Below are 27,154 nucleotides of genomic sequence, written 5' to 3' on the forward strand. Positions count from 1 at the left end.
TTCGGACCGATCAGGAGATCTTACTGGGATATGTAACCTAGCAGAGAAAGGCAGAACAAGAACCAATGGCTGGAAGCTAAAGCCAGACAGATTCAAACTAGAAATAAAGCCCACATTTCTAACAGTCAGAGTGATTATTCGTTGGAACAAACTACCAAAGGAAGTGGTAGATGCTCCATATCCTGAGGTCTTCAAGGCAAGACTGGATGCTTTTCTGTATGTTCTGCTTTAGCCAAACACAAGTGACTGGGCTCAATGCAGGAGTGACTGGTTGAAATTTTATGATCTGCGTTATCCAGATCAGACTAGATGATCTAACAGTCCCTTCTGGCCTTAAAATGTATTAAATGAATCTATGAACAAGTGTTAATACTGGCAGGGATGCTTTACTGACTGTTACTGTACTTGCTAATGTAGAATGCAAACTTTCCAAGTTCACGTGCCCATTTCCCAGCTAATTTTTAACTTTTATGTAGACGCTTCCTTTATGGAAAAAGAAACACCTGAAGTGTTCTAGAGTAATGGATCCAAGCACTACAGCTTCCCATAACCATGTGTTGCCCATCTCTAGTGCCTTCTATCCAAGGACTTCAAAATTCATTATTAACCTTAATGAATTAAGGTGGAGTTCTGCCTTGAACAGTGACTATAGAAATGGTGTCCTTTGGTGCCGTGTTTGTTTCTCTCTCAGGGAGTCCAGATCAAATGTGCCCCATTCACATGTGAAAAGATTTCTGTTCTCATTGCCAGCTCTGTAAACTCAGCCTGGGATCTGAGAGCAGCTGGGTTCTTTCCTCCTTGCTCCTCATCACAAGTAAGGAAAGTTGTGCAGGTCTGCCTCGGTTCTCATGTGACACTTTGCGGCTCCTTTGGGAACTTCGATACCACAGTGATGGGCATCGTGTAAAAAGCAAGTTGCACAGAAAGACTGTCTCCCGGTTATGCCCGCAGTTGGTAGCCCTGCACTGCACACTGAGCCCAGGTCTGTAGGATTTGTGCTGGTGTGGCCACTCTGTATTGTAACCTAGGTTTCCAGTTGCTGGAGCTGAGTCTCCCAGCTGTGCTAACCTGTCCATACTGCATTACACAGACCTTCTGACTTGTGTCTGTGGCTTGACCTGCATCCACACTGCAAAATGACAGGGCTTGAACCCAAGGCACAGCGGGACTCAGGGTCTGACCCACCCCTCTAGCAGGGTCCTAGGACCTGGGTCATGCATGCTTGCTGTCCCAAATCAGACTGATTTGTGTGTAGACAGAAGGGGCTTGAGCCAGAGCCTGTGCTTAGTGTGCAGTGTAGACATACCCAGTGACTCCTGGGGAACCTCTGCCCTTCGATGGGCTCCCCAGGTGTAATTGGTAGAAGCTTAGCAATCAGTTCAGCCAATGATGCACAAGGAATAGACTCCCTCTCCCATCCCTGCATTGGTTCTGCAGGGCGTAGAGGATCAAAGAGTGGTAGTCACATATGAATAAGCAGAGATGACTTTTTCTTCCTTCAATCAGGGGCAGTAGTTCTGTTATTGACTGGGATTTGCCTAAGAGAGTTAGGTACCCTGCCCATATCCCACTGAAACTCAGTGGAAATTGCTGCCTGACTTCTTTACAGCCTTTTGAGACGCCCAGCCACTGTAGGGTATTGGGTCATTACTGCAAGATACTGCAGTATTTCTTTTTCCTTGTTCCCCTTGTATGGTAACTCCAGTAACAGTGGGTGCAGCACGAAAAGATTGGGTTCAGGTTCTGCCTCTTTCAGCACCCGTCAGGAGGATTCCCACTCACTGGACAAGTTCATTATCACCCAGGGTTATCGGTTACTGTGCAGATCTCGGCCTTCACAGGGGCCAAAGAATTTTGTACAGAAAAGCTGAGAGACGTGAGAAAGGCGTGATTAATGGCCTGTCACCGGACTGCAAGCAGGTGGTCTGCATGAGTTTGGTACTGCCAGGTCTTACCACTGCGGGATTGTGGGGAAGGCCAGAGATTGGGACGGTTTTGCCTCATTCTCTGTCAGCAGCATCGGGCCTGTAGGGCTGATGAGCTGCAGCTCCCTTTGGCTGAATAGAGCTAAGGCCTCAGCTCTCCTGTTCGGATGGCAGCCTGCCTGCCTGAGAGTGTGATGGGCATGCCACTGGGTCCTGAATCCCATAAGCCCGTTGTCTCTGAAGAAACCCTGCCTGGCGTGTATGGTACTGGATTCTGAATCCCATTGCCCCTGTGTCTCTGGGGGAGACCCAGCAGCCACATGCCCTTGATCGTGAATCTCATTTGATCCTCTGTATCAGCCGGTGGCCTTCGCACCTCTGCTGCTAGCCTCCATGCAGCACCTGGTCATCTTGACGACTGCAAGACTCACCAAAGCAAGTGTCAGTGCTGCCACAGCAAGTATTGCTTCCCCGGCCCCTTCTTGTATGCTGGGACAATGCTAAGAGGGCCTGCCTCTCTACCCACAGCCTGTGCAAGTTCATGTGGTGCGGTGGTCAGAGCAAAGGACTCAGCTGGTAGGTGGCAGTGTTTTAAGATGTCTTGCGATCCATGCCATAAAGCCTGTGTTCACCGGGAGCTTACTGGAAGTCCCGGACATGCCTAGGCTGGGTTAATGGAGGGCCTGTGGCCCTTTAGCTCTTGTTCTCACGTCTCAGACAATGTATCCACCATAATAGAAAAAAACTAATTGTCTGTGTAAACCCCACAAACCTACTTTAACCCCCCAGAAGTCATTCTCTGTGTAATGCTGAAGGGTTCAAATAGGCTTGGTCTTATAACATGAGGACCACCGTAGAGAGCTGGCAACCAGCTCAGCTGCCATCCTCAGATGCTGCGTCGCGGGTTACAGGTGTTGAAATTTGGATTTAGGTGATTGAGAGCCAGGGCAGGCTCCTAGGTTCTGCATTTTCCGATTTCACAGCTGTGGTGGATTTGCCGCGTCTCTGTGATGGAACTGACTTTTGGGCGGGTTTAAATTGACTTATGGAAGAGAAGGCACAGCTGAGGGAAACTTTGTTTGCCTGGAGCTCAGGAGGAATCGTGGCGGGAATGTGCTTGAGAACCTGGAACTTGGATAGAGAGCTGCTTCAAAGGGGGAGTGGAATTTTAGGGCCGGTGCCTCTAATCTGGCCAAGGTGTATCAGGGCAGGACCTAATGAGAGATGGAGGAGTCGGAGTCTCTAAGCCACCTTCCCTCTCCTCCAGTCCTGGAGCTGGCTGAGGGCCAGTTCAGCATCTGGCATAATTCAGAGCCTCCCAAAGACAGATCTAAATTTTACCCCTGAGGACTGTTGTATCATCTGGGGATTGTTGTGGTGCTGAGCTTCCCACCCCAACGCACCTTCCTACGGTGTTTGGGTGGGGCCAGGAAGCCATCTATACCAGCTTTACACCTCTTGGGGATTCCCAGTAACCACAAAGAGGCTGAAAGGAGGGGGCAGGATCCATTCATAATTGAGATCCAAAGGAGACATTCCCCCGATTATAACCCCGGAAGGGAAGGACTGGGAGAAGGATAAGGGCTGGACACACTGGCTTACACTTGGACGTACTGGGTTACCCTAGGGATGACCTTTTTCTGCAAGGCATCCTCAGTTAAAAATAGAGTTTAGATGTGTGGGGAGCAGATTTTGATGTCTCCGAAGCACCAAAGTGGCCCTGACACAGGTGCGAATCTTTGAAAATTGCTCTCACGTCTCTGAATGGACAATGAATGGTGTCCAAAGAACTGGAAATATCCTCAGGCCAAATCCAAAGAGGTGCTGAGTTCTTGCTGACCTCAGTGCGCGTTGTGAGGGCTAAGAGTGCCTCTCAAGATTTGACCCTGGCTTTGTATTTTCCCTGCTGAAAATGTTTCCATTACTAGAATGTCCCAGACCAGCTGGAACTTCTCAAAGACACCAATGTGCTGCTACTGCAACCCTAGCTGCCGCTAGCACAAGTGAGTCCTAATCTTGGCTCTGTTTCTCTTTTCTTTTTCCTCCCCCCAACATCTCTCTTTCCAGGAAGTCTGCAGTGAGTTATGGTGTCTGAGCAAAAGCAACCGCTGCATTACCAACAGCATACCCGCTGCTGAGGGGACCATATGCCAAACCAATACCATTGAAAAGGGGGTAAGGAAGCCCAGAGCGCCAGAGTGAGTTGACAATGAGTGGTTGACAAATCTTGCAGTGATTAGCATGATTATTGTTTGCATTGGTGAGTGATTTAAATGCACCCCTGCCTCTTGCATCCCAGTTTGGAAGGGTAGACCAGAAGATTGCAGCTGGAATCTACCAGTGAGCCTATGGTGCTCACATCCCATTGAATTTCAACACATCATAGGCTCAAAGGAGAGACTGTATAACCCCCTTTCACTAGGACCAAAAACGTCTATTCAGAGCAGAACCATCCACAGCACAAGACAGTTGCAGGTAGCCCTGTGGCCTATGGGATAGATTCAGGAGATGTGGCTTCAGTTCCCAACTTTGGCCTGCTGGGTGACCTTGGGCAAGTCACTTCTCTGTGCCTCAGTTTTCCCATCTTGTAAAGTGCGGTTAACAGTTGGTGAAGCACTTTGAAATCTACTGACGAAAAGCGCTAGATAAGAGCGAAGTGTTATTAACCCTTCACTTTTCATGATCAGCTGAACCCAGACAGTTTTGTTTTTGTTTTTCCCCATGACTATTTATTTTGAAAGCAAGTTGTGACTTGGCAGTGTCCATGCCCCTTTTGCGTTCACTCGGAATTTCCACTGCTGATATTCAGGAGAGGACACTCTTAATCCTATTTGCTGAGTGCTAATGTCCATGTGTGAAACTGGCTGTCATCATTCACGCTGGGTTGGTTAGCTGCAGGGAAGAGAATCAACACCACATAATGACGCAGCACGGTGTGAATTTCAGACCTTGACTAGAGAAGGCCTCATTCTCCATTGCCCTGGACCTCATGCAGCCATTTTCACCAGGGCAATGTGGGTGTGAAATATTACTATAGCTGACTGTTAATGACTAACATGCCTTTTGCATGATGTACATGATGGAGAATCAAGTCCTGAACATTCACAGTGAAATGGACACGAGAATAGGGGACATTTTGTTGCAAAGAAATTCAAGAATCATTTCAAATCATTAACAGGTTTGAGAGTCTCAGGCAGGAAAAGAGGCAGAAATTGACAAGTGTGTTGTACCTTGTGAATGGTTCACTCAGCTCTGTTATAAATCAGAAATATATTAAACAACAACCAGAGACTGGGCATCTCTACTAGTCAGGACTGGCCACACACAATGAGAAATGTTTCTACCTGTGATTTTTTGTTTTTGGTAGTTTCTTCTTTTTCACCTTTTTCTACAAGTCATATTTTCAACTAGCGATTGGCAGCCTTCTAAAGAGAGGCAATGAGTCTAGGAGTTATAGCACCCAGGACTCCTGGGTTCTATTTTCGGCTCTGACACAGACTCACTGTATAGCCCTAGGCAAGTCACTTTGCCTCTGTTATGCCTCAGTTTCTCCATCTGTATCATGGGGATGACGATACTGACCAGCCTCACAAGGTGGAATGTGTGGCTTAATGTGTTAAAGGTTATGAAGTGCTTTGAGCTCTTCAGCTGATAAAAGCTTCAACTGAATGTTGTTTTTCCGGAACCCCCGTTAGCCAGACCTCCTGATAATTAAGAGTTTGGATATCTCCCTCCTTGGTTTGTTTGCTGGGCCAGCCCTAATCTTGTAGACCTTGCTAGATCTGCACTGGCTTTGCCCCTTTTGTCTGGTGGGCGAATAAGGATCAAGCTATAGGAAGCAGCAAAGGCTTTTTATCTAGCAGAGATTAGGTAGAAGGGGGGAGAGACACTGTTGTGCTATAGGTGGTGCATAAAGACTTCTCCTGCCTTCACCCTTCATTTACCAGCCCTCTGGGTTGTGGCAACCCTGATTTCTGGGGTAATCCAGGTTTGACTCTGGTTATTTTCCGATGGATTGTCGTGGTTACTGTCTGGGGATCAATTCCTGTGTGGTGCCTGGCACCGTGAACTGCTGCTGCTCAGACTTGGCCCCAGGGTCCCCGCAATGCTGCCCAGGCTGCTCTTTGGCACCCTCTGTAGGCAGATCATGGAAGAGCTGGGGAGCGAGACAGGGTTCAGCGAGAAGGCAAAGGCCTTTGGTTGAAAAGGCAGGCATGACCCTGGGTGTTGGAGCTGACAGAAGTGGAGGGAAGGTTGCTTCTCTGGAGGGAGAGAGGAGATTGGGGAGAGGATCAGAAGATGGTATGAAAACAGAGGAGACACGCATCGTTTCCCACATCCCAGACCCATCAGCTCGTCCCCAGATTCTCTCTCTCTTTTCTTCTATTTCCCCTGCAGCCATCACAGCCTCGCTACGTTATCCTCTAAGGATGTGCTGTAGCTGCGTTTGAAAGCCACCTTCTGTCCGTAACCACCTGTGCTTAGTGGCTGCAAGGAGAAGGATTCAAGCAGATTAGAATCTGCAGCTTCATAACGTCCCTGGCTCTTTCCCCTGACTGCTTTGTTTTGGGGTTTTTTCCGTTAACCAAGCTCTTAATATGCAGGTTGTGGTCTGCAGAATGACTGTACACAAATGGCCTTTCCCTACGCATCCTCTCCCCTCCCCGCATGCCTTTGACTCATATCTCTTCACACAGTTGACACAAACAAGTGTACACTCCTCCAAGAAGTGCAAACTGGAGTCTATTCCAGCTCCTGCATTGACAACAGAATCACCAGCTAAAGATCTAACTGCAGACTCAGTTTGCTGGTGCTGGCAGGGGCCGGCGAGAGCCCAGTGGGATTGCCAGATCCCAGGATGGACCCACGGAGCTTTATGAATAAAGGACTGAAAAATCCAGGGGCGGGAAATCTGGGTCAATTCAAACCAAAACCATGTTTTTCAAATGCTTTTGTCGAATTGGAAAACTCAAAAAAAAAAAATTGTTTCGAATCAACTGAAACGTTTTGAGTCAACCCAAACCAGATTTTGTTTTGTTTTTCAATTCATTTTGAGTCGATCGAAATGTTTCAGTTGACGCAAAACAAATTTTTTTGAGTTTATTTCGATTCAGCCACTTGCGTGTTTTTCACCCTTTTTTTTGTGTGTGACCTTACACACATCGTGCAGGAGAGGTCACGTTGGCAGGGGCGTTCTGGTAGGACCGGAAATGAAAGGGGTCCTGAACATTTAGTGAGATGCCAAGGAGGTCCCTGGCAGAAAATAGGTAGAAAACCACTGAATTAGAAAATTGCTCAGACCCTGAAAAATGCATATTTTGGTTGAAAAAACATGTCTTCAGTCACAATTCTCCCAGCTTTAAATCTCAGTGTGGTTCATCTGGAGTTGCTGAGAGAGCCTCAGTGGGAAGCTTGCAATGTCCTTGTTGTAGAGTCGCTTCTCAGCGTATGATCACCCTTTAAATGAAGCAGATGCTGGTTTTGTTCTGTTGTTAGTTAAGTAGCCCTGAAGCTCGCTCTGGCTTCCCCGTGCTGCCTATGGAAAGATTGGCTCAAAAAAGGCTGGAGAGGCCTGCTCCCGCGCAGCTGGGCAGTGATTCCAGGGCTGATAGTCATGGAAACAAAAACATGGCGTTTTCCATACTGGGACTTCTCTGGTCCTTGTGGTTTTTTCGCACTCAGTACCCTGTGCTCTGAGAGGCTGTTTCCCCCATGCCCTGCACTTTGTGCCCTCATTGATCTTGGCATAAAATGGATGTAAAATGTCACTGAAGCCCATGTCAGGTTGTGGCAGCCATCTTCTTTGCCCCGTATAGCTGGGCGGTGTTCTTCCCTTCCTCCACTGCTCCTTGGCAGAACATGTGAGTACTGGGATGAACAGGCCAGAGAGCACTGCTCGTGGGGAATGGGCCATTGTCTGCCTCAGAGGCTGGATGGGGGCTTGGGCTGCCCATCCGAAGGCCATGGCAGGCTCACAGACAGCAGCGGATCATGGCAGGAGGGTCCATCCAGGCCCCATTACCTACACTTTCACCCTTTCCCTTCCCCCTCCCATGCTCTGGAAATAGAGATGTGGATTTGGGAGTCCCTCCTCCCTTTCCAAAGGGCTGCCAAAATTCCAGAGTCTAACCTGTCCCCCCCGACCCCATACAAAAGGGGCAGGAAACCCCACGTTCCCAAGGGGCCCTCCCTGTGCAACCTGTCCCTGCACCTCCACAAGCCGGGCTGGGCCCCACGCTTCGTGTGACTCCCTCTGTGCCCAGAAATGGGCCCACTCACCTCACAGAGCTCCAGTCCGGCTCTCCCCGGGGCCGCGCTGGCCTGTGTGAGGAGGCTGCGTGCTCTCAGATGTTGAAGCTCTGTGTTTCCCCAGTGGTGCTACAAGAGGGAGTGCGTACCCTTCGGGACACGGCCAGAGGGAGTGGATGGTGCCTGGGGAGCCTGGTCCTCCTGGGGGGAGTGCAGCAGGACGTGTGGGGGAGGCGTATCATCGTCCATCCGCCACTGCGACAGCCCACGGTAGGTGAACTGCTCGCGCTGTTGAATGTGACACTTCACCTCGGGACACACCCTGGCGTGCTGCCCCGCCCCAGCTGGCTGGGTTGCTGTTTGCAATGGCGGGGAACGTAGCAGCAATGTGGCCGAGCCGCACAGGGTGGCACTGCCTTCACCTGCTCAGGAGACCTGGGTTCAAATTCTGTCCCTTGAGACATGAGTTGCCTGGGTCTCAGCCTTTGACTGCATTGCGGCCCCTGCACATCACTGGGAGCGGCTGTCAGGAGAGGACCTGGACTGGGGCTGTAGGGGGATCATTCCAGGCACTATGGGAGGGGCACTGGCAGAGCTGTGTGGGGCAGAGCAGGGTTAGAGTGCAGTGGTGGCGTTTCGGGTGAGGAGCTTGCATGGCCTCTGCCTGTACTAGGCTTGACTGAAGTCAAGGGCAGGAGGCCCTCTCACTGTCATTTTGTGTTAAAAGCCCCAGCTGCGTTTCACGCACTCCTGGTGACGCAGGAAGGTACGTGGAACAGTCAGAGGGTCCACATTACACATCTGAGTGCAGTGTGTTTTCCATACGATTGCACTTCTGAAACAGGCCCCTCCAAAGCAGGATACCCTAGCTCAGGAATAATGCCATGCCAAAAGCCACAGCCCCGAGCTCTGTGAGCGCGATACCGCTGCTGGTCAAGGGGAGGTGCGCACACAGGGCTTCGGGACAGGAACTGTTCACAGCACGGCCCATTTCACTTCGCCCTCTTTGTTCTCTGTTGCAAGGCCAACCATCGGAGGGAAGTACTGCTTGGGAGAACGGAAACGCTATCGGTCGTGTAACACTGATGTAAGTAGCAAAAGGTCTTGAGGGGTAGTGCTTGATTTATGCCAGGGCTGAGACCTGGCACCTCTAGGCTTGGCAGTTCATTGCCCGGCACCTCTAGGCTTGCGGCATCAGTTATGAATGTTAAAAAATTGCTAGAGCCTCTGCACCTCTTTTCATTACAAATGAAGCGCTGTCTAAGGGTGATGACGGACAGCGAGGTGGAATGATGGATCTTCAATGTGATACAGCTACAACTCAGGCCAAAGCAATCGGGGGAAGCATTGTTAAGCAGGGAGATGGTAGTTCCTCTCTGCATGGCTCTGGGGGCAATGGGTGCAGTGCTGGCAGACACAGAACCAGAAATATATTGACGAGCTGGGGACAGTGCGGGAAAAAGCCACAATCAGAGGGATCGAGTTGTGAGGGAAGCTTAAAAGAGTCGCATGGGTAAGTGATCATCTGGCATGGCAACAGCTTGCACATACCCGCAGGGGTTAAATGCAGAGAAGGGAAGGGAGCTATCTGGTGTCATCCATGGAGCCAATAACAAGGAATGAGGGGGTGAAATTAAAGGAGAATTTGAGGAGAACTTTCTGACACTGAAATAACTCTGATGATTGTGTTGCAATAGCAGGTCCAGGCCCCAGTCAGGGATCACGGCCCTATTGTTCTAGGGACTGATGACACACACAACAAAAAGACTGCCCCCGCCCCAAATCTTCCATTGAAGAATGGACCACAAGATGCCCGTGTAGATGGACCATGGCTCTGCTCTGATATGGCAGTTCCCATGTTTCTTATAGGTCTCATGCAGTCACCCTGGCTCTCTGCTATGCTCTAGGGAAGCCATTAATCTCATTCAAGTCTGTGCCCCACAGGACTGCCCTCCCGGTTCCCATGACTTCCGAGAGCTGCAGTGTGCCGAGTTCGACAACATCCCCTTCCGAGGGAAATACTACACCTGGAAGACGTACCGAGGGGGTGAGTGGCCAGGACTTGTTCAGCACTGTTCCTCTCACTGCTTCACCAGCTCCTGCCCGGGTCTCAGTAGTTCTGGCAGCCAGAATTGGAGCAGAGTCCTATTAGAAGGAGGTTCCCCACACTTTCTGCAGAGATTTGCAAATTTCTCAAAGGGCAAAATTCCACCATTCCTACCAGCAAACCCAGCTTTGGCCTTGTCGATTTAACTGACCGCTAGTCACCCCTCTGCATTTGTGCATGACACAAACAAACCCTTTTGATCTGTCTTTCCATGTGTCCCCTATTCCAGTAGCATCGCAGTCCCTTTTTAAAAGCTCTCTGCATCTGTATTTAGAGTGACTCTTGCGTGACAACTGGAAACACACTTCACTGACTGAAGTATCGTGCTCTACAAACAGCTGACTGCTGGCCTGGTGACATCACCCAGCAGCTCTCTTGCTCTTGTTCATGTGACTCTATGCTGCTGCTTTTTAAATTCCTAGCTATGCGGACAAAAATGCATCAGGATAGGAGCTGTTTAGTCTATTTCTTTGGATCTGATTGTTCTGTAACCTCTCAGTGGTATAAACAAGACAGCCAGAGACATAAGAACAGGAGTTGCTACAGCAAATTAAACCACTACTCCATTTTGTTCAGTACCTAGACCCTTGCAGTGGCCAACATTGATGGCATAGAAAAAAAGGTGAAATCTTCCCATAATTAGAGCTAGATGAATAATTGGGGTTCTTTGGTTTGGTGGCTGAACCCCCAAAAAAAAACACGTTTTTACAAAGTATTTTTGAGACAAATGAAACAAGTTTTTCAGCTTTTCATGCCAGAACAAAAAGACACAACAATTTTGTTTTGGGTCGAATGAAAAAACAAAATGTTTCATTTACAGATGTGTTTTCCCCGTTGGGGAGTTTTTTAGATAAATTTAGCTACATTTCTAAATGAGATGTGGTTTCCAAATGAAAAGTTGAACTGTTTTTATTTTGAAAAATAGTGAAATGAAACGTTTTGACCTTTTCAGAAACCCCCCCCCCTTTTTTTCCCAGCCTAAACTATTCATTGAATTTGACCAAAATTCTTGAACAGTTTTGATTGACTTAAAGTTGCAATTTTCAGCAAATAAACTATTCACTGAAAATTTTTTGCCCAGTTCTACCCATAATGCACCCAACTTCACACTCGTGCACCAATTTCATGTTTCAGTGCCTGGCATTTTAGACTGTCCCCAGCCAATGGGGGAAGGAAGCAAAGTCCACCCGCTGAGCCAGCTACTTGGTTGCTAGCAGTGCCCTCTCTTCTCTTCAGTCCGTTCTAATGGGTCCTGTAGAAGTGAATGGCTGACAGGGAGGAGGTAGGGGGAGATCTGTGTGGCAGAAATCTTTTAATAATGAGAAAGAACAGTGCGTCTCCTTCATGTACTTAATGAACTTGACTGGGGAACTCCTTTGCAGCTGTGTAAATAAGCTTCCCTCCCAGCGGGGACCCAGTATCATGAACAGATGTGCTGAGGCTGCTGGGGATGGATCAATAAAAATGTAATAAAATGGCAAAGCAATAAGTCAGGCAAAGACCCCCATGGATTCCAAAGTGGGAAATGGAGTTGAAATACTTGCTTGGGCCTCTTGATCTCTCCCAGCTGAGATAGGCGGGGCCGTGTGTCTGGCTACAGGGCTTGGTGCAATGAACTATTAGCTGGTTGCACTTGGACGCCTGCATTCTAATCCACCTCTGACCCTGATTTCCTCTGTGCTTCCCCGCTCCTTGCCTCAGTTTCCCCATCTGTAAAAGAGGACGATAAAACTCATCTTCCTCCCAGGAGGATGCGAGACGTAATAAGTTAGTGTCTGCAAAGGCCTGGGGAGTCATCTCTCTTAAAAACATCCTGGGTTTTGCTTTTGACAGTGATGATAATAATAATACTTAGCTCTTATGCATCCTGTTCATCCACAAACCTGAGAGCTCCTTGCAAAGATGAGCCAATATTATTATCTCCATTGCACAGATGGGGAAACCAAGTCATGCAGAAAGGAAATGATTTGCCTATGGTCATGCAAGCAGAAGCGGGAGTAGAACCTAAGTACCCCAAATCCTAACCTAGCATCCCAACTACTGGATGGATATTCCCAGGCTGTCCCATATAACTTGGGAATAGCTGGGAAATACTGTGTACATTGCGATAACACTATCTAGTTAATGAAGGGAGATAGCTTGTTGAATGGTGACTGCTGTCAGTATTATTAGAGGACACTCCCCACCACCAAGGTGCAAGAAAGGGAAACTGAGTCACTGAGAAGCGAGTGCTGACTGACCCCGTATGAGGGCCCCCCGAGTTCAGTGGCGATGGTGGCACTAGCTAAACTATCAGCTGTTTTGCACATGGGAATATCTGTAGCCGGTTTGAGGTGACCCTGCCAGCGGTGGTGCCTGGTCGGTCAAATCCCTGGGGATCGGTGTAGCTCAGAGGGAGGGCGGCTTGGTGTCCTGTGGGCAGAGTGGGAGCGAAATCAGCCCAAAACAATAGTGCTACCCCAGCGGGGAGTCTGCTGCGGTGTCCGTTCAGAGGAGGGATTGGTTCTCTCAGGCAAGCCCATCTGCCATGGTGTGGCTTTGAGCTAATAAGAGACAGGCCAACATTCCCGGATGTAGGAAGCCAAGTGGCCTGTCCGACTGCCTCCATTTGCATCTGATATTTTCCTCCGCTAGCCCCACATTCCAGCAGGACCCCACCCTCTTTGCTTCACTTCCCCTCACATTTGAGGTGGTAGCCGGTCCCTCAGAGCTTCCAAGGATCTGTCTGGGATTATGCTCTTCTCCTTCTCCGTATCCCCACCTCCCTCCTGCCAGCCCTGGGGTCTGCCCCAGCGCTCACTCCTGTCTGGCTGCTGGGTGGAGAGAGAGTCCGTCCCCTTCTCTCCCTCAGGCACAGTGAGCTTTTCAGCGGTGTGCTGGCAGCTCCAGGTGATGAAGACGCCGTCTAGGCTGGTAGTGAATCTGCTTCCCGCCCACGGGACATACTGGACTCCATCCTGGAGTCTCCCCTGAGCTCCCGTAATGTCCTCTGCTCCTTCAGCTGGGGCCACCTTGGTACAGAGCCTCTGGCAGCTGCTGCCTCACCCTGCAGGGAAATCCGCTACCCAGCACTGGTAACGCCAGCACCCAACGCCTCTGGCTCTTTACTGCTCCTTCCACTAGCCCCCTCGGAACGACTTCTGTCTGAGGTAACCAGCTTCGGCTCTCAGATATGGGCCAGCTCCCCCAGCAAGGGTCAGGCCACCTCTTCGCCAACATGGCAGCCGTTGTGTGAGGTAGGGAAGGAGGGCCCCATGCTGGTCAAGATCTCTCCTGGGGCCAACCCAGCAGGCTCAAGTCAAGAGCTGTCTTTCTTAGCAAATGCCAATTGCAGAGGAAAGCTGCAATTTAAAGGCACAGAGCATCCCCCCCCCCCCCCCCCCCCCGTGGTCCAGCTGGGGGGAGGAAGACGGTCCCTAGGGAGGGAAGGAGCAGTCGGCTGAAAGCCTGGCGCCAGCTGCCGGGTCACTGGCGAGCTGAGGTTGGATTTTGCGTGGGGCCGGTGCAGCGTGTTTTCCTGGTGGTGATTTATAACCGTCCTGGAGCCCAGGACCAGGGAGAAGTGTTGAGCTCAGCCTTTCCCCATGTAACAGTCAGCAGATACCTCTTGGAATGTGGCTTTAATTGTTTGTTTATTTCCTTTTATTTGCTTAGTTATTCATTTTGCTCTTGGCGAACGTCAGAGCCAAGGGAGAGGGGAACAGCTCATGGGGTCGGGGTGGGGAACCAGGCCTGCTGAAAACACGAGTGATTGCTCATCAGAAACTGTAATGCACTTTAATTCCTTCCTGGGGGAGGGTGGGCTGGCAGCGGGAACAAAACACGTCCTCTACAGCAAAGCATTGTGGGTAAATGCAAGCACCCATGGCAGTTATTTTTTATTGACTTTGGACAGACCAGACCAAAGCCAAGGAACACACATTTCTTGATGTTCCTGATGAATGTTTTGTGGATCAGCTTATTATTTTAAATTTGGAATTTTAATACCATGATCCTTTGTTGCTCAGGAGTTTGTGTCCTTACCGTCTTGTTTGTTTCCCAGCCGCCTATGAGCAGATGCGGGTTAACAGAAAGCCAGCACACCAGTGCGGTTCTGCCCTAAGAAGAGACTGTGTGAAAGTGGCCCCTTCTTAAAGCTCACCCCTGGGGTGTATTCAGAGCCATAGCTGCTCTACAAAAATAAACCTTCAACCCTATTCGTCCTGCAGAGCAAATCCAGCTCGGAGAGAGGGACCTGGATTCTATCCTGACTAAGCGTGGCAACACGAATGGTTACCTCAGTTTGAGATGCAGGGCCGAATTCTGATCTCACGTAAGCTAATGCTATTTCAGAGAAGCTGAAAGGCTGCACGGTAGGAGAGGGCAGAATCTGAAGACAATCGGTTACAAAAATCTGTCATCCTCATGATCACTTCGGGCCAGCTTCTCTGTGGTTTGGCCTGTTTTTACACCTGTGTAGCCCTGTTCATTTCAGTGGAACTACCACTGATTTACACTGCTGTACGTGGGAGCAGAATCAAGCCCTTTGTCTGTTGCATCCCCTGACCTCTTTCTTCTATCTTTGGCTTTTATATTTGGATGCCCTTTGGCACAGGGGACTGTTTCTCTGGGTTTGGAAAGGGCCTAGCACTTCTCTCTGAATTAATAAGTAGCAATAATAAGGGAAGACAGGATTTAGCCTAGTGGATCTTTATTCCTGGTGAAGATACATGAGAAGGGAAGAGCCCAGCTTGACTCTCAGAGCCCACTTAAATGTGTAGTGTTGGCAGGTAAAAAAACCAAATAATCCATATCACAGAATTTAAGGCCAGAAGAGACCATTAGTTCTGACCTTCTGTATAACGCAAGCCATTCATTTTCACCCAGATACCCCTGTATTAAACCCAGAGACCTAAATTAAAATATTTCAGTCCGCAGGAGACTGGAGTCTATGCCGGAGGCAGAGAACTGGAGAGCTCAAAGTGCCATCATTGGCAAGGAATTGATTACATGAGATGTGGCCAGATGATCCCAGCTGGCAAACCTCGCTCCATGCTGCACAGAAAGGCAACTCCCTTCAGTCATTCTCCTTGTAAACAGGGCAACCTTAATCTGGAGCCTGACCCCACTGTGCCATTTTCTAGGGTCCCTTTTCAGAGCAGAACCACTTTGCAAAGTCCCAAATCAATACCTGAATCAGTGGCTTCTCAGAGAAGAATGGGCATGTGACATGGCCAAGCCACTCAGCATGTAGCAATGAGCAGTGCAGAGGTGTTACCCGGTGTATACACGGCAGTGCTGCTGTTCTCAGGGCATGGTCACTTCAGTCAGAGCCAGGGCCAGATTTTCAAAAGAGCCCATCACCTCCCACTGAGAACAATTCACCCTCCCCATTCCATTGAGAACAAGGGGAGCTGCCAGACGCTGAATGCTTATGAAAATCTGGCCTTCAGCTTCCACATCAGGGAAGCCCAAAGCATGTCTCCATTCTGAAAGGCGCTTCACGGGATCCTACATTATGACCAGCCCCTGCCACTGCGGGCAGGAGAAAGCTGATCCACAGCAAAACCTCGTTGCTGGTGAATACAGCACACGAGCAATTTCCATTGATGCAGCCACAAAGATGCAAGTGCAAGCAAATATCCTGGGTAATACAGTGAAGTGCCGTTAGTAGGGACGAGCCAGATCCAAACACCCTCCAACGTGGGGAGAATTCAGAACAGTTTGAATTTTGCTGTTTAGAAATTTGTGTCTGTGAAATTCACAAGTCAGTTAGGTTCCCAGCAAGCTGCCAATGAGGCCCCTTGGGTCACAGATTTGGTCTTTGTCTGATTTCCCGCTTAGCATGTTCACAAAGGCCCCTCAGAAAGGACTTTAAAAATCTGGACTGGGCCACTCCAGGGACAAAACTCACTCCTCTTCCAGTACTTACTGAATGGCCGGGGAGCCCTGCTGAGCCAGCACAGCTCTTCCACAGCATCCAGTGCCAAGGGAAAGAGAAACCGCAATGCTGGATACCTCTGAGAGCAGAAACGACAAGTTGCAGTCGCCTGGGTTCCCCCGCCTGCATCCCCAGGCAGCACCTGCTTTTAAACCCAGGGAGGTAAAAACCGCCTCTCTGAAGTGTGCTGGTGAGAGCTGTGTCCGTTCGCCAGCTGGGAGAGGGAGCCTCCCGGCAGGCTAGTGGATCCAAAGCACAGAAGACAGAGATGGCAACGCGCTAATAGGCCCCAAGCAATCCAGCCCCTCCTGCCCCGTTGTTCCACCCCGCCACGTCCAGTCTGTTGTTAGCATCATTATTTCATGACGGTTATTTGCATTGTCATCTGAGGCTCTCCAAACCCTTTCCAAAGACTGAGAGAGCTCCATGGCGTCCCTGTGGAGAGGTGCGTAAGGGATAGACAGAGATCGCTGGATCCCCACTGAAATGCAAAGAGGTGGAGTGAGCCAGCACACCTCAGAGTTCAGACAGGAAGTGATTAGTGTCACGGGAGCCCAGGGAAGCCACGGCTGGAAATCACTTAAACAGAATGAGGCAACTCTTGCACTGTCTCTCCTGGAGATCCCATTGGAGTGTGAAGGCTAAACCTTGCCCTCAGGGATCCCCATGAAAACCTATTCCTTCAATTGGTGTAAGTTAAGGCACAGTTTGCCTCAGTGGAATGGCCAAGTGTGTTGGCCAGGGGAGAATTTGACCCATTGCAATAGCCCAAGTAGGAATTTGGCCAGGACGCCAGGGTTAACGCTCCCCACATGCCAGGAGCTTCCATTTCACTGCTCATCTGGATGATGGTATCTATAGGGCAGCACGGCACCCCCGAGAGCCATGCTGGGCCATTGCCACCTACTTCCTAGCTGACACCTCTTCTTGCAGCACTTGGTTGTTCCCCCATCCAGATACAATCACGGCTCGGCCTTGCTCCGTTTACATGATCATAGGAGAACGTAGCCTGGCGGCGGCCCACAAACTGCCCATTTGGGACCAGTTCATTTGCACAACAGATCGTAGGTTTTCTTTTCTTTTTTCCTTTCCTTTAAATCTTCCATCCGCTGATGAATCAAATACATAAAACGCGGCCTGCGTCGGATCCATCAGTCCAGCGTCCTGCTGTTCCCTGCGCCAGTGGGATTACACTGCTGCAGGGGAGGTGAGAATCGGGTCCCCCAGCGCCAGTGTCATTTGCCAGCCACAGAGCCATTCCCCATTTAGCAGTGGCTTGTTTGTGCCCCGGAGCGCGGCTAGCTCTTCTGCATTGTGCCTCTGCGGCCAGCCTGTTCTGCCGCTGTCAACGGAGCGCGAACCCGCCGGAGTTGCCAACGCTGCAATACTATAAATAGGGGCAGGCAGAGAGAAGGGACAAGTCTTTGTACTCTGCTTCTGGGCAGAGTGGTCGGAAGGACCGTCCCTGTGTGAAGGGGGATGATCAGGATGCAGGTGGCTAATGCCAGTAGCAAGAAGACTGCAGTGAGCTCCCTGTTTTCTGGCTTAGAAAGGAGCCGCGTGCCTTTGTTTCAAGGCCTGTTTGTTTATTTCTCTTGGACGCTGCGCAGGGATACCGGCCTGTACTGCCACCGGTCTGCAGGAGCGCAGCCTGCTTGCCATGAGCTTCTTTGGACAAATACAGCTTGGAAGCCTTCACTGAGCGGTGTGCGCAGGGGCTGATCCAGAGCTCGCTGGACTCAGTGGGAAGACTCCCGTGGACCTCAGTGGGCTTTGGATGAGGTCCTTAGTGAGTGGTGCAGAGAACCGTGTGCGAGGATGTTTCTTTCTCCCTTTCCCTTTCACTTAAAATCTTTTTTTTTTTTTTTTAAAGAAAGAAAAGCTCTGCCAGCTGCAAGCCTTTCTCAAACCCCCCATCCCACCCCAAACAGCTGGCCAGGGGAAGGTGCCAGTAAAGCATCGTCGGCTTACAAAGAGATGTCTCAGGCCATGGACCGTCATGGTCTGTGGCTGGGAGCAGGCTGCAGGAGGCTCCCTTTCAACAGAGCAGCTCCCCCCGACATCCAAGCAGCTCCTTTCCTCCCATTGGTTTGTAAGGAAGACGTCCTGTCCGCACTGGAGCCCAAGCCCTGGGGCATCGTGTGATGGTCCAGGGAGTGAGCCATAAAGGGGGATGCACCATAGCCACAGGGAGGCATGGTAGTCACATGGTGAAATGTTATTTGTGTGACAATGGCTTCCAATTAAATTAGGGCTCCAGGGTGCCAGGTGCTGTTCAGACACCAAGTGAGAGACAGTCTCTGCCCCAAGGAGCTCACAGTCTAAATAGACAAGATAGACCAAGGGTGGGAGGGGAAACCGTTACAGGCGTGGACTTGCCCACGGAATAGCCCCCAGCTCGCTCGACTCCTGGTCCGCTGCCCTTATCTACAAGACAAACTTCTTGGGATATGGCACAACTTGGCTGCTTGGTATTTGCATATAACCAGAGGGAGTGACTGGTACACGGGAAAGGGCATAGACACCCAGTGTAGGATCCTCCGTTCCATTTTATCCCAGATAATTCACCCTGGTGAGCAGATCTCCCTTTCTCGCCCACACAGTAGCCTGAGCCAGCTGGCTCTCTTCCACTGGGGCATCTTGCCCACCGAGCTGGGCGAATGGGTTGTTAATCTGCCTAACCGGTTACAGCCCAGTAGATCAAAACGAATGGTTTCCAGTTTTACTTTCCCATCAGATACACTAAATAAGCCATGCACATTTAGCAGCAGGCCGGGAGGCCTGGGATTTCGTAGTCATCTGAGCAGACTAGCTTGCTTAGCCAGATTGCCTGCCTGCTGGCTGGGCTCCCTCTGCACACAGGCACAGCCAAGACATGACACAGGATGCTGGTGTTCCACAGGCAAGTGAGCCTAAAGGGAGTTTACCCCTGATTGACCTGCTAGGAGCCAGGCTATGCTGGCCTCAGCTGGTGGTCTCTCTCTCTCTCTCCCTCTCTCTCTCTCTATTTGCTGCTTTCACTTGGAAAGAAGGTTGAATTCTAAAGGATGGAAGCAAAAGAAAAAAAAATCCTCCTGGGCTGTTATGCGGCGAAGGCAAGGAAGAAATCACAGAGCCTCCCCAGAGCAGGATTCATACCTGCCAGCTATTCCCTCTCTCTCCTGACTTCTTACGCCCTCCACCATTTCTGTAAGCACTGCAACACAGCCGGGGCATTTAAGGCAACGGAAGGAATTTGGCCTTCACGCCACCCATCCCCCGATCCTTTTTTCCCTCTTCATCACGTTACATTTTTCATTCCAGTTTTCCATATTGGCTTCTCCTTTGACCCCGTGATGATTACACTGTGGGCTGGTTCCTGCCGTAGGTGTGGCGGCTGCTGTATGCTGAGCACGGGACAGCAACACTAAGCGAGCACTATAGGAAAGAGCGAAAGAATCCCACGGCAGCTGAAACGGAGAAGGAGACAAGGAAGGGGAGGAAGAGGCTGTGTCATGATTGAGCTGCTTTCCAGGGAGCTGGTGTGGGGGAGGTATCCACATTTGGTCTCACTTCTCCTGCAGGAGAGACAGAGATGAGGAAGGAAGGGGAATGGGGAGGGGGCTGCATGTGTGGAACAGTTTAAAGGAAACATTTGAAAGTCCTAAAATGAGACTGCTGAGTCTCTGCCTGTTTCTGTGTCCTACTTTGTTATACATTCAGTCCCATGCTCAAGTGATGGAAGAAATGAAAGATTTCCTTAAAGAAGTCGTGGATGTAAAAGGCAAGCGAGTTGCTATGACTGGGGCTGAAGGATCCATAAGCAACGTTGACTTGGTGTCTGTCACTAGGGGTGTTGCCACTGGGGGAAAATAATGATACCTCTGAAAATACCAAGATCTGAAGCAAGATGGCAGACAGGATTTCGCCTACAGATCACCAGGGTGATCAACAATAAAAGGAACACCCTACCCTCCTTGGACAAACTGATGGGCTCTTCTGGATTGTCACCTCAATGAAGATGTGCTCAACGCACAGCAGCAGCAGCAGGCGGAAAAGCCCAGTGTTCAGCTCTGTTAAGAAACACAAAAAATTCTGACGTCGTTATGCAGATCAGTGACTTATCCTCCCCTTGTGCAGGGCGGGCAGGACGGGGCGCCTCATTGTAAAGAAGCCATCACAGAAGCAGAGACGGGCAGTAGAAATGGTGGCAGGAGTCAGGGATGGAAGGGAAGTGGTCAGGATGGATGGGGTGGTTTTGTTTGGAAGTGAGAACAGTAAGACAAGGATATCAAATACATTCAGTAAAAGCCAGACAAAGGTGTTCCTGTGGCCATGTCCAGTGTATTGGACTGAGTCAAACCAGGCAGCCTCTGAGCTGTTGAATTAGACCAAATCACTAGACCCTATCCTCGCCAGATTCCCTCGTGGGAAGCTACCAACTTGCTGACACTAAAATACGCTGACTAACAGGATGCAGACCTGCCTTGGACACTGATGACTCTGGGAGGAGGAACTCTCAGACACAGGACCTTTTGGGATGCCATAGCCAAGAGGACTAAACTAGCCACAGTGGCCCACCTGTCACAAGGGATTGGTGGTGGGACGCTGAGCCTTTGATCTTCTAGTCACAAATTCAAATCCACCCCAGGGAAGTAGCAACCTGCCCGGTGGATGGGGATCTCTGTGATGGAATCTGTTCCCACTCTTGGTGAGTTCAGATGCAAACTGAGGATTGAATGGGCTCTGGAGACTCGCTCCTTTAAAAAGGGATCTCCCAAGCCAGCGTCAAGGCACATTGGGGTGAGCGTGAAGGAGAAGCTTGTATGGCCGCTGCCCATGGCCCTTCAAGGGGAGGGGAGAGTTCAAAGTGAAAGAGTTTCAGTAGGTGATAGACCTTGGCTCTCAGAGTGAGGGATAACGCAACCCCTTTCTCCAAGTGCCCAGCCCAGTCATCATTCTCAGCTGCTTTCCCCTCAGCCAGCTGAACTCCCCTCTAACGTCCCCCCGTCCGATTTCCCTCTTCCTTCCCCCTCCATCTGCTTTCACTGAACTTGCAGGATCCCAGATGCAGCTGGGCCGCCTCTTCTCTCCATCTGCCTCTTTGATGTGCAGTAACGACTTGCAGATTCCAGTTGCTGGTGTCCTCACCAAGATAGATGGTCCTGAGCGCCGGCAAATGGCTCGCAAGTGTCGCTGGTACCGCAAGGAGGAAGCTGCCAGGGTCCCAGCTCTCGGAGATGCCTCTCCACCCAAGTCTCCTATATGCTGCTGACCTCCCTTGGGATACTGCAATACTGACTGAGCGTGTCAAGCACTGGGAACTGGACACATGCAGAGGCCAAGAAAGGCGTGATTGGAAGCCGAGATAGAAAAATTGTTTTCTACCCATTATGCTCCTCTTCTGTTTGTCCCCAGACAACAGAAATCTGCTTCTGCCATCAGTCGAGTCCCATATGCAGCCTTCCCTAACAGACCAGACCTGCTCGTCCATCTCACTGATATCCACTTGCTGCCAGGCTGTTTCAAATCACTGATACAGTCTAGACCAGCATCCTGGCTCCGTGCCCTGCCAGAAGAGTGAGGCCACTGGTCCAGCCAGGCCTGGGTTCTGCCAGTCCATCTGCCAGTCCAGCTGGCCTAACCTGGCCCCTTGGCTCAGAATTTGTTCTTCTGCCACAGTTTCTTCCAGAACTTGAATGTCATGAAAAATCCCTCCTCTGCTCAGATCTCCTGCTGCTACCCGCTTAGTGCTGATGCTGCATAAGAAGGTTCAGGAGAAATCACAATAGACTATGGTCAGTACAAGGGAGGATACAGCCTTCCAGTCACCTCCGGCTGGTCAGCCGATCTCTGGCTGAGGTCTTGTCAAATGACACAGGATTCAGTATCTGTTTCAAGCCCGATCCTGCTTCCTTTGTTGGCCCATCCGAGTTGGGCCAACAATCGGAGAGCTGGAGTGGGCTCAGAAATGGTGGCGGTTACACATGGGGAGAAATGTCACTCGGACCGGCCTTGTCCTGCTTCCCTCTGCTTTGCCATTTCCCCTGCCCCATCCTGTTCTTCATAACGTCCCTACCAACTGCCCTACAGACGAGGCGCGCTCCGTGAGCGTTGCACTGACAGCTGTCTAGACTCATGCCCCGGGAGCCGTTTAAGACCTCCACCCTTGGGCCTGAAAAGGGGGAGTTCTGAGGGAGCCCCCCTTCCTCCCCACTCGTGTGGGATTCGCTTCGCCTGGGACTCCCCCTCTCCTCACTTTTAAGCAGCACATTCGAGCTTCTTTCTCCCCATTTACAATGGCCTAATATCCCTTCCCTTCCGAGCCCTTCTGTGCTTGCTGCGTCTATAGCTGAAGAGGACGGAACTGGGTGGTGGTTTCCTGACTCTGCAGCCCCTGAACCGAGGGGCAGGGGGGCAGCATTAGAGAAATCAAATGGTTAGCATCACCCCTTCTCACTGCTCTGCCTTTGACGACCCCCCCCCCCCCCCCCCCCCCCCCCCCCCCCACTCCCCCAGCCCATCTTCCCCCCGCTCCACAGCTCCCATCCTGTGAAGGTTTCAGTTCCACCTACCCTGGGGAGAGGGTCGCTACCCCGGGCCGGCAGGAGTCACAAGGTGGGAATTCAGCCCCCAGCTCAGCTCCTGTCTGCGCTGGCCGGGGACGGAGCTAGCCCAGCCCAGGGTGAGCCTGCGCCGAGATGCCTGCGGGTGGGGTGGGCAGGAGATCCGCCCTTTCCTCCCCCGCCGAGCTCTCAGCAGGATGAAAGGCTGAGAGCTGCTGGCCTCGCAGTCCTGCCGCACAGCCCAGTGCAGGCTCAAGTGGCACCACGGGTCCCAATTCCTCAGGGGCCATGCTCATTCCTCTGGGAATGAACCCCCCTGTCCCAGGGCTTCCTGACCGGCACCCTGCACCAGCCATGCGCTGCCCTGTTCAGCGCAGCACGGGTGGCCCCCAGCCCCTCTCTGACACACGGCTAAGGGGAAGGCTGGAGTTGGGGGGGAAGCTAAAGTAGTAGATGAGATGTACATAAATGCTCTCTCCACTCGGTACGGTCGCCCTCGGGTGCTGAGAGTGGGAAGAGCACAAGGGAAGGCAGAGCAAGCTCATTTGTCTGACCCCCACCCAGAGGTCGCCTGGGCGGGCGGGCGGGCGAGGAGTTTGGAAAACCCAGTGCTAGGCGGGTGGCTTCTGCTTCCGAGGAAACCTCTGCGGCTCTGGTGGGACCCGCCACCTGCCTGCTCGCAGGTGCTGTGCCTGGGGCGTTAGCCGGCTGTAGGTGTGCCCAGGATCCCCTCCAACAAGCAGTGCCAGCCCCAGCCCCTGCGCTCAGGAGCCGGCTGGCACACTGCTCCTTTCAGCAGCCTGGGCCCTTCCTCCCCATTGCAATGGGGTGGGAAAGCAGCCTCCCCGTCCCCAGTGTGAACGGTAGGGGGCAGCAGTGCGGCGCCCTGGAAGCTGCGAGGACGGCCTCTGTACTGTTCCCAAAGCAACGGGCTGAGGTTTGAACCCAGACTGCTCCATCCACCCACACTTCCTATGGCGCTCACCCCACAGTGGGGAGTGGTGATGGCTGGTAGCACCTCGGAGCCCTGAAGTGTTCATCACCCCACATGGGAGTAGCCGCACGGTCTAGTGGCCGGGGCTTTAGCTGGAATCAGGAAACGGGGGTGCTATTCCTGTCTTTATATCTGACCTGCTATGTTATGTTGAGTAAGTCTCCGTCCCGCCCACCTTTTGTCTGGCTTCTCTATTTAGATTGTAGGCTCCTTGGGGCAGGGACTGTCGCTCGCTGAGTGCACGTGCAGCGCCTAGCGCGGTGGGGCTCTGTCTCGGTCGGGGTTTCAGGGAGCTGCCGCAGTACAAGCAGCACCACAGTGAGGGTGCTCGTGGGGCTTGGGTGCCCTGGTGGGTATGTCACAGAGACGTGCGCACTGAAGGGGAGGTGGGCGAGTCTCAGCTGGAAGGTGGCTGTGGGGATGCTCCATCACTCCCCAACCCCTGCCCCTCCTCTCACTGTCACTCTGCTGGAGCAGGTGGAAACACCTTCTTCTCTCTTGCAGGGGGCGTGAAATCCTGTTCTCTCAACTGCCTGGCCGAGGGCTTCAACTTCTACACAGAGCGGGCTGCGGCCGTGGTGGACGGGACACCCTGCCGGCAGGACTCCAATGACATCTGTGTCAATGGGGAGTGCAAGGTACCTGCTGAGGCTGGGGGGTGCTGGGAAGGATGCGGGGATGGGGCGAGGGCAGGCAACTCCCCCAAGTTACATGGTGGTGCCTCTCTTGCGCTCTGCAGGCCCTTCTCATGTTCCTTTGCTGTCGGTGGGGAGAGCAGCTGCCCCCTCACTGCACCCCAAAATATGCACAGTGGGGCCTGTCTTCAAAGGGGATGAGCACCCACTGTTTCCAGTGAAGCCATCTGGAGTGGTGGGTGCTCACAGTTTCTGAAGGTGGGGCCACATGGCCTTCCTGTCCCCTCAGCTCAGCACCAGGCAGCAAAGGGACGATCGGCAATTTCCCACCATGGCCCCTACATTCAGGGAGACATCTCTCCTTCCTCCTCCTTGTCTTCCCTCCCCACCCACCTTTCTTCTCTCTCTTGCCTTCCCTCTTTAATCCTCCATTGTGCTTCTCCTCCTGTCCCACCTTTACCCAATCTCCACACTTTCTCTCCTCGAACGAATCATGTCATCAGCATGATTCGACTTACTTTGGTAAATCCACACCTGACAGACAGACAGACAGACAGATAGATAATTTCCTTTGCTCAGTCTTATGCTTGGCATCAGAAGCTGATGGAGATGAGTATCCTGGTAACAGCTGTCTGCTCTGACTGTTTAAACCAGACACAAAATAGCCCACCCTTCATCTTCCTCTCACTCCCCATCTCCGACCCACTACACACAGCTCAGCAGTGCCTGCTGGGATAAGTTTTTTTTTCCTCATTAAGAAAGCCAAGAGGGAGGGGGGTGACATTCCCCTCTGCAATCTGGACTGGTGTATAGGCTGTATCACCCCGATCCCTCACTCCTGGGGCTCGTCTTGCACTTGCCTTACTGTGTGAACCCCCAATCCTGGGTCAGCCCTTGCACAGCCTCCTGCAGACAAGTGGCCCTTAACTTAGTGAGTGAGTGAGTGATTCTGGCCAGCCACTCATGGGATTGTGCAATAGAATGACCCCAGCAAACACCTCCCAGTCCCAGATGCAACCCCAGGAACTTCCATCTTGCAACGTTCAGTGCTGTGCAAACTCATGGTAGGTCATCGATTTATCAAAGAAACTGATATGCACCAGCTCTGTCACTTTAAATGAAGTCTCTACACGCACCCAAACCACATGCCCTGCTTTAGGTAAAACAAACGAACAAGTTAATTAAGTACAGAAAGATTTTAAGTGATTATAAGCCAGAGGAAGGCAGGTCAGATTTAATCAAAAATAAACAAAAGGCAAATCGCATTCTGAATTAAGCTTAACACTTTCAGTAGCCTTAGAGTCTTAGATACTTCTCACCACGGGCTGGTTGGCCGGCCTCCAGCCAGGCTCTCCCCTGTGGTCAATGCTTCAGTTGTTTGCTGTTGTTCATAGCTGGGTTGTAAGAGAGCGAGAAAGCTAGCAGCCAAAATGTCCCCCCTTTTCAACATTCACCCCCTTCTCCAGGGTCAGGTGACCCACAGTATTCCTGCATGGTCTTCTCCGGGTTCTGAGTCACTGAGCATCACCTTATCAGATGCTTAGACTAATCCATTGTTCCAGGAAGAGCTGGGTTGTTTTATGCATGCCTTAGGGAGGCGTGAACTCCCACTCTGCTTTCAGTGTTTGCCTAGCTCTGCTTCAAGCCATGTGAGACACATAGTTGGGAATATTACGCAGCAGAGCTTCATAACCATACATATGACATTGCAAGAAACCTGCTACCACCACAATAATGTTACATGACATACCTTGCATTAAACAATACACAGTTACACTATAAGGGTGAACATGAATGAATAACCCTCCTTCCCCTTTCCCTCCAGCACGTCGGCTGTGACCGCGTCCTCGGCTCTGACCTGAAGGAGGACAAGTGTCGTGCGTGTGGGGGAGACGGGAGTACCTGTGAGACCATCGAAGGCATCTTTAACCACTCCCTGCCTGAGGGGGGTAAGGGGCGTCTGGCCCAGCTGGGATGTGGCAGAGATGGATTCACTCACCTCTTGTTTTCTTCTGGTTCAATGCCTTTCTCTTGGGAGAACCTAAGTGCAGGGGCGCAGAGGCTCGCCCTGCTTCTGGGTGCTGAGTGCAGCCTGGCAAAGAAAGTGCCCCAGAGTCGCATGCCCGGAGCCCGGGCTGGAAAGGGGGAGCAGGCCTTGCCCTCAAGCCCCGTCCAGCAACTAAGCCCAACCCACTTGAGTTGCAAAACTACGATACCAAAACCAAGTGTCGCTCGCAGCAGATTGTGCAGATGTTCAGAATATGATCTGGGGCAACCTGCTGGGCTCCCTGGGATAAGGGGGTTGGATATGCCCATGGGCTCCCTGGGATTGGGGGGTGAGATATGCCCATGAATGCCTTGGGTTGGGCTCCCTGGCCTAGGTGTTGGATATGCCTATGTGCTATGCTGGGCCCTGTGATTTCTTTTCCCTTGGAGGCATTCAGGATTCCTTCCCGCAAGCTGTGCTGGGCTCAGATGGTCTCCTCCCCTCCCCCAGGCTGCCCCTGGAAAAGTGGCCCACGGGGTCTTTCAAAGTGGCCCATCGCTCCCCTCCCGCTGGCAGCAGAAGGGAGCGACTGCCTAAGGACCTAGACGGAGCACATTGCCATGGGGCTACAAGACCGGTGCAGCCAAGGGGACAGGAGATCAGCGCTCCCCTCTCCCTGGCTGTAGCAGGGAGCATGGCAAAGCACTGCGCCTGGGTCCATAGGCGCTGGGGTCCTGCTGGAGCCAGAGGGAGGGGAGCACTGATCTTCTCTCTCCCTGGCTGCCAAAAGGA

General features: G+C 51.5%; 1 protein-coding gene across 1 annotated transcript in view; it reads left to right on the forward strand.

Annotated features, from left to right (window-relative positions):
* Positions 1-27,154, forward strand: part of ADAMTS10 (ADAM metallopeptidase with thrombospondin type 1 motif 10) — a 78,716-nt gene that overhangs the window by 39,564 nt on the left and 11,998 nt on the right. Inside the window, exons 11-16 of the mRNA XM_067557896.1 lie at positions 3,993-4,100; positions 8,299-8,444; positions 9,198-9,261; positions 10,119-10,221; positions 24,245-24,378; positions 26,201-26,324. Coding sequence (XP_067413997.1) covers positions 3,993-4,100; positions 8,299-8,444; positions 9,198-9,261; positions 10,119-10,221; positions 24,245-24,378; positions 26,201-26,324 — 679 coding nt within the window. The remainder of the gene's footprint in view (positions 1-3,992; positions 4,101-8,298; positions 8,445-9,197; positions 9,262-10,118; positions 10,222-24,244; positions 24,379-26,200; positions 26,325-27,154) is intronic.

This window comes from Emydura macquarii, unplaced genomic scaffold (assembly GCF_026122565.2).
Source record: "Emydura macquarii macquarii isolate MOO-44397 ecotype Brisbane River unplaced genomic scaffold, CSIRO-AGI_Emac_v2 contig_306, whole genome shotgun sequence".
In the NCBI taxonomy this organism is placed as follows: domain Eukaryota; kingdom Metazoa; phylum Chordata; order Testudines; family Chelidae; genus Emydura; species Emydura macquarii.